Genomic DNA, 10,000 nt, shown 5'->3' on the forward strand with positions numbered 1-10,000 from the left:
GGCCTTGTACAGAATTACCAAAAGTGTCACTATTCTTGTGTTACAAATAGGGAGGTGATCCTCATGGTAGATCTTCACGCGACTCATAACTGTTCACTCCATCACACTGATAACTGTCGGCTACCTTAAAGATAAAGTATGTACAAGCATGAGACTTTATCAACTATTCAATAACACTGCCATCATCACTTCATTTCTCTTTGCCATGAATACAAGTTCCAACTTTGTCGTCTATGGTCAGATAAGGGTATATAATTGTCAAGGAGTTAGATTAAAGTTAAATAAGAGAGTCCCGCCTCATCACAGAAACCCCAAAATACAAAAAGCCGCAGGGATATGAAAATGATATATTGATATATTGGTCATCAGTGATGTGTTTCTGTGACATCAGAAGAGGGATAAGACAGAGTCTCTTTATGGTATTAAGTATGTATGATTTATTCATTAACACCTGGGACATAATACAATTGGAAAATTAATTTCTGACTCCTAATTCTATTTCTTATATATATATGACTTAATTCTAAAAACAGTGATGATATATGGTCATTCTTTTTCCCTTTTCCCCCCATAAGTGTCCCAAATGTACACACTGATAAATGAAAAAGCCAAAAACCACATAGGCCAATACTGAAACAGTTATTGCCTTTCTAATGTCACAAAAACACACTGCACCTAAGGCAATGGGATGACTCATAAATCACACAATGAGGTTTACTGTGACAGACAACTGACTAGGTACCAAGATAGAAAAACGGATAGAGGTCAACTTGAAAGAGACAGACAGACAGAATTTCTTTTAAAGAGATCTCAACTAAGCCAGCGGGGTGTAAAGAGGAGTGCCACTATAACTCAGACTGAGGGTGGTGTATTAATTTGTACTTTATAATCCAGCTTCACGACTTATCCAACAATCAAGCATTTATTTACTTACTACATTAGGGCACCAGGAAGAAAGGCAGCAGTGGCAAGGTATGAGTTACCAGATGTGCAACTTCAGGTGAAAAAATGAAGACTCCACACTAGGTTCCATTGAAATTTGTAAAAATAAATAAATATATAAATAAATAAGAGAAAAAAAATGATATTGCACCTTTAAACAATTGCTACACCTGTCAGAAATGGACAGAAGAAATTTTCTGCACTTTACTCACATTCTTTTCATTTTTGGGTATCTTTTATTAAACTATGGACAAAGAATGCCGCAGTAAACACTCTTGAATTTTTTTCAATTCTGCCAAGAGATCACAATGCCACTATAAAAACGTAGTAGGATGAAAAAATACATGACGTCATCATCAGAGCTCATTCCAGTGGGTCCACCCATACCCCTCTCTACATCCCGCGTCATAGGTACTGCTACGAAACAATACTTCACTTTTGCTTTCAATAAAAGTATCAAAATGCATGTAAAAATACAAAAAGATTCTCAAGCATTTTTTTTTCACTCTTCATCGCACGTAGCACAGGGGTTAATATTATCCAAAAATTACAGCGTTTTCATCTATAAAGGGTGATTATGAACTAGTGCACCTCAATTGTCAAGAATAATCAATAGAAAAAGTAAGGGAAGAAGGAGACTGCACAAAAAGTTATTTGTACAAGAGATGGCGATAGTAAGGCGACAGAGGCAAATGTAACCAGGCTGAGGCTCCAGCGTTAGTCCTGTGGGAGTTAAAACCCAAGACAAACACTATACAAGATCCTTCACAGGGGATAACAAGCACAAAATCTTGTTTTTGAAATTTTTTGTCTGCCTTCTCTCTCTCTCTCTCTCTCTCTTTTTTTTTAATTATATATATTTTTTACAAATCTACATGTAATCTTAAGAAGAAATAGATAATTAAATGGATCACAGAGACAAATTTGCATCAGATTTGGAATATTAGAAAATGGGACAAGCCATAAACCGACTCCTCACAACTCTATCGCTGGAAGACTCGTCACCTTGGCTACACTCGTGTGGAGGGCTTCATTCAAATTATGCCCACTGGCAACTTAGTCTACGATGTTACTCAGCAGGGGCCTGCATCTATCATGTTTCTACTGCAAATCTCCTCTACTGTATTAACCAGTTTATAAGCATATTTGTGAAATATGCATATAACAGTGCTGTGTATGAAGCCACAGAAGAACATGATAAAAGGAGACCCTGAATTTGCCCTTCTGATACAACAACTTTGGGCTGGGGAGAAGTGTTCACAACTGCTTTATATGGCTTTTGAGTTTAGATGTGAGAATCTGAACGGGTGTACTTTGTATATACTTGGTGATCATGTCCTTAAATGTCCTTAAAACAATAACATTATCAAGGCCTTCCTTTTGGCCAAAAATACGTTAGTAATTACCCTAAGAAAAATAAAGTACATGGCTAAATTTCTTAAAAATGCCTTGCATAGACTAGTAATCATCTTGGCTTAAAGTGCTGCATTTCCAAAAAAATAAATTCAAATGTCAATGGAGAATATTTGAGCAATCATCTGATTATTCCCCACACCATTCAAAGAACACCTCTGAGTATTAAAGATCACCAGAAATACAGACCTACTCCTGTCTGTTAAGTGTCAGGTTCAACATCTTCAATTTTAAACAATCGTCTTTGCATTGTATTTCCTCAAAATTCAATTATCAGAACTATTGAAATCCTTAGATTAAAAAAACTAAACAGTCTGCGTACTATTTACAAGAAAATGATAAATAAGCCATCTAAGAAGCAACACTTGTGGTAAGACTACCTTACAACTATACAACTGATTCATCAATAAAAATGAGAATTGTCACCAAAGGTTCTACAAGACGTCTTTCACTCATATGAGATCAATACACAAGTAACGGCTTGTGATATGGCAAAAGGTTACATACTGTACACTCATATTATTTCTCCGAAGAACAATTGTCATTTACCTCAGTCACAATAAATAAATATCGACTAGTTCTATATCTGAACAGAAAGTAAGTTTTCACTCTTTGTGACCAGTTACACTGCAGCTACCACATTTTGAGCTTCTATAGCCAGCTCACAGCCAAACACTAAAAATTACACGGCATTTGAGAAGTAACATGGTAACAGCAAGAATCGAGAATAACAAGATTCGGGAATTCTGGGAGCACTCACTAATTCCCTGGCCATTCACTGTAAGGTCCAGTCAATCTAAAAGGCGGAGCATAGCGCATCTCTGACCAAGTGGCAGTTGGCTGGGTCAGGGGTGCACGTGGTGCCATCGGACTGTAACTACTGGAGACATTGAAGGTAGGCAGAGGCGTTCCTTGCGACACAGAACCATGGGGACCAGGACTATAGGGAGGGGTCAAACCATAAGAAGGTTGAGAAATCTGATTTGCATAGCCTTGACTCTGTCCGGGAAAGGTATGTGAATTTGCAACATTTTGTGAATTTGTGTGAGGATTTGGCATAGATGCACTCTGCGAATTAGCATGGGGACTTAGCATTGGAGTGACTTGTGGATTTAAATTAGGGCTTGGCATGGATGCAGTTTGCGGATTTGAGTGGGGACTTTGTAAAGGTGTAGTTTGCTGATTAGAGAGAGGACTCTGCATGGGTGTGGTTTGTGGATATGAATGGGGACTGGGCATTGGTGTGTTCTGTGAGCTAGAGTGTGGACTGGGCATTGGTGTATTGTGTAGGTTAGAAATAGGACTTGACATTGGTGCCCCATGTGCATTAGAGGATAAGTTGGCCATAGCAGTATTCTGAGAATTTGAATGAGGACTTGGCATAGGTGTATTGTATGAGTTTGAATGAGAGCCTGGCAATGAACTGTGTTGTGGGTGTGACTGGGGACTCAGCATTGATGAGTTGTGTGGGACTGAATGAGGGCTGAGTATGGGCATGTGTGAGTTTGAATGGGGGCTGGGCATGGGTGTATGGTGAGTGTTTGCATGTGGACTAGGCACAGGTGTGTTTTGCGAGTTTGCAAGTGGGCTTGCCATAGGTGTATTTGTATGAGGACTTAACATAGGTATCTGATGGGAATTTGAATGTGGACTTGGCAAGGAGTTATGTGGACTATGCAAATGATTACTATAAGGACTATGTACTGAATTTCCATAAGGACTATGCATAGGATTCCCATGGGGACTGTGCAATGGGTTTCCATGGGGACTATGCATAGAGTTCCCATGAGGACTGTGTACTGAGTTCGCATGGGGGCTAGATAACCGAGCCCCATGAGGACTAAGCATTGAGTTTCCATGGGGACTATGTAGTGGTGTTCCATGTGAGCTCCTCTGCACTGTGTTACTATGGGGACTCGACATTGGATTGTGGATGGAGCTAATCACTGGATTGTTAGGAAGATTACCACTATTACGGGAACTTGACATTGGATTAATACTACTAATAGGATTATGGTGATGGTTGTACTGATTAGGAAAACCTCTATACTGCTGATGCCCGTGAGGCTGGTAGGAATTTGCCCCCGGGGTAGGCACTGTGTTATATGGGTTGAACTCCTGCATGGCTGTGTTGAAGGGAGGTCTGCAATGTTCTCCATACCTTAAACGGGGATTTTGCATCCCAGTGTATGTGTGGTCTTCAGTTGGTTGGGGTCTCTGTAATTGTGGGTGGAGGGTCGGGGCACGAGCGGTTACCATGTTGGGGGGACAAGAGGCCACCGAGTAAGCAGGCACTTGTGGGGAAACATGGTATCTTTGAGTAGGACTATAAGCTCTATTGTGATCTATGACAGAGGGAAGTGGCCTAGAATAGTTAGCATAGCTAATAGGTGGCGACTTAAGGTCTGGATGATTAGGAACCCTCGGATCTGCAGGTGGGTAAACTGTGGCAGGCTTACTATCTAACTGATGTCCCTCCAGATGACCTTGTCTGTTCCCCATGGCATGTCCCTCCTGAGGAACTTGTCTCATTCCTACCTCCTGTGGCTTCATACTAACCACCCCATTCATCCTTTGGAATTCTGGCTCAATTTTCTGGACTTTGTTACACTCATCGGGAAACACAAAACCTTCTTTCATCATTTTCTTTTTCTTTCTTGGAGAAGGCTCCATTTTTCCTTCTCTGATCAATCTCTCTTCTTCATTTCTTTTCCTCTCCATCTTTTCCTCAAACTGTGGCCCTCCATGGTTTCTATATATAAGGTTCTTGTGCTGATAAAACACGAGACTAATTCTCTTTGGATCACGCCTATTTGGGTTCTTGAGTGCAGTTGTGGCATGCAGTTCATGTTTGGCACATTCAAATAGCACCGAACCATGAGTCAGAGCAATGGCTACACCTCCGATATTTGGATCATGGAAATTCTCTACATTATCACTGTGTTTGATTACAGTTTCTGGTTCCTTGGGTTTATTACATGGTTGTTCACTTCTACTGGGACTTGTGTCACTGGTTAAATCGGGAAAAGGGTTGTTGTAGATCCTATCTTGATGGAAAGGCATTACTTCTTGCATATTTGGTCCCCTACTAAATTGATTTGTACTTCTGTAGTGCATCTGTAGAGATGGATCAACACCATTTTGCATCACATGTGGCAAACTGCATGCAGCGGAGGGAGTATTTTGCGAAAGTTGAGAGGAATGGGGATGAAGTTCATTTTGAGTCTTACTGATATTGTGGCATTTGTTTTCTTTACTATTTGTACACTGTTGTTGCTGACTGTTATTTAAGTAAGAGCATTGAGGATTGGCAGCCCCTGTACCAGGTGGGTTTGGAGAAGAGACAGGTGTCAGAGGTGTACTCACAGGACAAGCTTGCCCTAATGGAGTGGGATGTGGTGTACCTGTCCTCACAGGTCCCCCAGAAGGTGAAGCCAACAATGACTGACAACTCTGGGGAGACTGTATGAGGCTAGAAGGAGCAGCAGAATCTGCTGAGGATGATGGCATAGGAGATGGGAATGGGCTGGATGAAGGATGGGGAGGTGTATAGGATCTGATACAAGGAGAAGGGATGGGGGATAAACAAGGACTAGCTGAAGGATTAACAGGAGTCATGGATCTTGCTGAAGGAGAACCAAGGGGGGAAGGGTATGGGCTATTGCAATGGGGAAGGTTTGATCGCATGGGAGATGGGAGAGGTGAGATGCTAGGACTGACAGTCTGGGATGGAAGCTGTGGCATATTTGAACATGAGGGCATGGGGGAACTACTACACTGAGGAGAATGTGGTCTTTTAAGTGCAGGGGACATGGGAGGGGGCATAGATGAGTTAGAAGAGGGTTGAGGACTAACTTGTACCATGGGAGAGGCACCAGGGCCAGATACCACTTTGGGCGAACTTCCTAATTGACTAGTAGGAGGGACACCTGAGTGTGTATGAGATTCAGTACTTGTCAGAACTTGGCTTGGGGCATTTTGTCTTTGGTTTAACTGGCTATCTGGAGCTGCCAAATCCCCAGGAGCCACTTCACTGTCATGGTGATTAGTATCTGCTAATGGTTGATTGGAAGATGCTACATCATCACTGCTTGTACTATCATCCTTACTTGAAATTATCTGGTCTAAATCACATGAAAGTCCAAAATCATTATCTGGTCCAACATCCAATAGCCAACTATAGTCAGAGCCATCTAACCCATAGTTGCTTAATACATCATTAGGATCACTGAAGTCAATACCATTTAACACAAAGTCCGTATCAAGGCCAAACACATCACTAAGCTCCACGTTTTGAGTTGAAGGGCTGCTCATCCCATTGACAGCTTTTCCCCTTACTATTCCTCTTCCTCGCCCTCTGCTTCCTCTGCTCTTAATTCTTTTTGGTAAAGGTAGACCTCTTGCCAAAAGATTTCTTGCACGGCACGAGAGGAGTGGTTCAGTGCGGAGGCGTATTTCACAGGGATATCTGGAAAGGAAAAAAAAAAAAAAATTAGTTCTCTAAAATAAAACCTGTCAGTCCAAAAAATAAAAAGAAAAGTAAAAAAAAATTACAATGATTCCAAATAAAAATTATATCATATGAAAATTAGACATGACATAAGTCTCCACAGTTACTTTGAAGTAATCTCATAATATATAAACTCTAAAATGGAAAAGCCTAAAACTGAATCCTTGAAAGTCACTTACTTTTTTAGCACCTCTAGAGCACCTGACTGGACCTTCTGATGGTATGAATCATAAGTTCCATTTTCATCAGTGGGATCCAGAATATACAGAGGTAAAACATGAAGTTGTTCATCATCTGGCTTGACAAATCCACGGTGCTTGGTGAGGGTTGCCACTACAGTGCAACCATTGTTCATGTTATGGAGGTCCTTATGTGCATGAGCACAAAAGTCAGCACATGCTGTGACACCTGTCCATGGCCGCCCAGGTTTATATCCCAGGCGACATTCTATGCTGTCTTCTTCAAATGCTGTTTGGTTCAAGTAGGATTCTGGTGCAAACTTCTCATACAAAGGAGCTATAATCGTAGCTAAACCTTGTAGTTTCTCTTCAACTTCCTTCTCCTGAAAAATATTTATTATGCATTAAAATACTCATTTCATATATCTGATATATGCATATATATATAATACAACTATCAGCCTTTTATGTATGGATAAAATACTCAACACTGAACTCACCTCCTGTTCATCTGAAAGTTTGAATTTCCTTGCGATTTTACTGCGTGCATACTTGCAAGCATTGTAGTACATTGACCAGGAACATCCGAAACTGAAGGAAGCACCACAGGTTTCCTTGTCATAACCTTGACAGATACATGTGCGATCATCATTTACACCACACCTGAAAACGGGCAAGCATGAAATATGTACACAATATAGCCTACCTCCAAAAAAGGAATTTACTTGGAAACTATCCAAACCACTTACATGGTCAACAAGAAATTACTATATCAGCATACTTTTATGACCAGTTTTGTGAGTACTTTCCAGTTTTCAATGACACTACTTGAAAAAAAAAAGACAGTGTGCTCTGATACACAAGTGACAGCAAGTGGGGCCTTACCTTCTTTCTGTTGGATATCCAAACTTATTGAGTTTGTAGACAAGCATAGAATAAAGATCATCGGCAACAGGTAGAGGCATCCCTTCCCATGCTACCAATGCAACTACTATCCATGCTGATGAACAGGTATGTTTTGCTCGGTGCTTCACAATGGCAAGCATCTTCTCCTCAGGACCCCCACGGCGTATCACCTATAAGCAAAGTATAGCCATGCAATCACTGCTGTCTTTAAGAAAATGAAACTCTCCTGGTCAGAACCTTCAAATGAAAAGAAAGGCAAAACAAGAAGGAAATGACACGCAAGCGCAATGACCCATATAATCTTTTTCAGTAACTTTGCAACCTTGAGAATAAGCTTCTAAAAGACACTTCCCACTGTTTGGCTAAACTTTAAAAATACTAATATTCCCAATATTCAACCAGTAATATAAACAATGATAATAGTTCTTATTTTGCCTGAATACTTACCCACTTGGCAAGTGGACATCCAGCATCAGTCTTTCCTTCCTTCCCAGTGTAGATAACCTTTTCTAGCCTCACAGCAGCACCAACAAAGCCAGTCTGCCGTTCGAGAATACTCCGCAGTTCTAGCAGAGTAGATGCAGCACCGAGGTGGCTGTATATGGGGCCAGGGTCAGGGGTTCCTAAAAATTCACAATTCTGTGTTAGTTATCATACATATCAATGTTGTCCATCTCAATAGACTACTATATCATAATCTGAATAAAAGACAAATTCAAAATTCTTAGTTGTGGAAATTATGTACTCCATTAAATGTACTACCTGTATGACATCAGATAAAAAACAAATTAGAATTCAAGAAAACATTAAAATACAGCAAAAATCAAAGCATTAGAGCCTACCTGCCACATGTAGCTTCACCACAAGAATCAGCAATCACAGATGCAGAGCAACTGGCACTTTCAAAGCATGCTAGCCTAATTCCATAAAAGCAGGCAAATAGTGAAACAAGATGCAGAAATATATAGTATATACAATCATGCACATTAAAAAGCAGATATCTCTCAAGCCAAATTTTTTATGGACTGAACTGATGGTGATGATCGTAAAAAGACAAATGTATATACATACAGAGTATATCATACAAATACATACATACATACAATCACACACACATACATACATACAATCACACACACATACATACATACAATCACACACATACATATATTATACATATACATAATATAGCAAAGTATATACCATAAGGACAGGCCACCCTATCAGCACCAGACAGCTTGAATTCTACCTCTCAAAGATAAGTTCTTCACATACCATTTAGGCCCACAAATAATATGTGTAATCTAGTCAATGACTAGTTTGACAAACTATGATTTTGAAGAGAATCAGACCTACATTCCCTTTGAATATATTAAATATCACATATAAATCTATCAAACATTATGTAACTATAATTTTTCAAAGGATTAAACTGTAACTCTCATCACAATTATTAATATCAAAATGAAGCTTAGGAAAATCTGGGATGATGTGACAATGGCAGGTACTGTGATATTCATATAATGCTCCATTTTGTTGTATGCTTTTTCATATGATGCCCTCTTCCCCATCATATCTACCTGATCTAGTTCATCCTCAACATAAACCCGGCTTATTGATATATGGCGTTAGATATTTCAAAATCATCCCGAAGATCAAATTCCTGGCAATGATATCTGGTGCACAGCCACATAGACCGAGCTGCATAGAGACAGAGTTCGCTTGCTATGGGTGGATGCAAGCAGTCAGAAACAGGAAGGATAATGCCGATCTTTTTATACCTAAAGCAATTATGGGCGGTGTATGGGTGGCAACAGAGGAATACCGCCCATGTGCACCCACGGGTTTAGCATTCTCTAATCCCACCCCTGCAAACTGTCCGTCCAATATTGATTTTCAGGCAGGGAGTTCTGCGCGCATTTTCTCATGACAAGACATCATTTCCATATTGTTTCGCATTTTCTCACGGCGAGACATTACTTCCACATTATTTCGCGTTTCGACTCCGCGCATGACCGGCTCCCCATGCAAAAGCTCTTCATTCCCGATG

At 40.2% G+C, this 10,000-nt stretch overlaps 1 protein-coding gene across 4 annotated transcripts in view; it reads right to left on the bottom strand.

Moving 5' to 3' along the window:
* Tet (Ten-Eleven Translocation (TET) family protein) overlaps positions 1-10,000 on the bottom strand; it is a 176,448-nt gene that overhangs the window by 1,029 nt on the left and 165,419 nt on the right. For all 4 annotated transcript variants that reach the window (XM_070124405.1, XM_070124404.1, XM_070124406.1 and 1 more), the window contains 5 exons: positions 8,398-8,573; positions 7,930-8,120; positions 7,545-7,707; positions 7,045-7,427; positions 1-6,823 (listed from right to left, as the gene is read on the bottom strand). The exon at positions 1-6,823 is cut by the window's left edge and continues 1,029 nt beyond it. In XM_070124405.1, coding sequence (XP_069980506.1) covers positions 3,115-6,823; positions 7,045-7,427; positions 7,545-7,707; positions 7,930-8,120; positions 8,398-8,573 — 4,622 coding nt within the window. In that variant the 3' untranslated portion in view covers positions 1-3,114. The remainder of the gene's footprint in view (positions 6,824-7,044; positions 7,428-7,544; positions 7,708-7,929; positions 8,121-8,397; positions 8,574-10,000) is intronic.

The sequence above is a fragment of the Penaeus vannamei genome, chromosome 8 (genome assembly GCF_042767895.1).
Source record: "Penaeus vannamei isolate JL-2024 chromosome 8, ASM4276789v1, whole genome shotgun sequence".
NCBI lineage: Eukaryota > Metazoa > Arthropoda > Malacostraca > Decapoda > Penaeidae > Penaeus > Penaeus vannamei.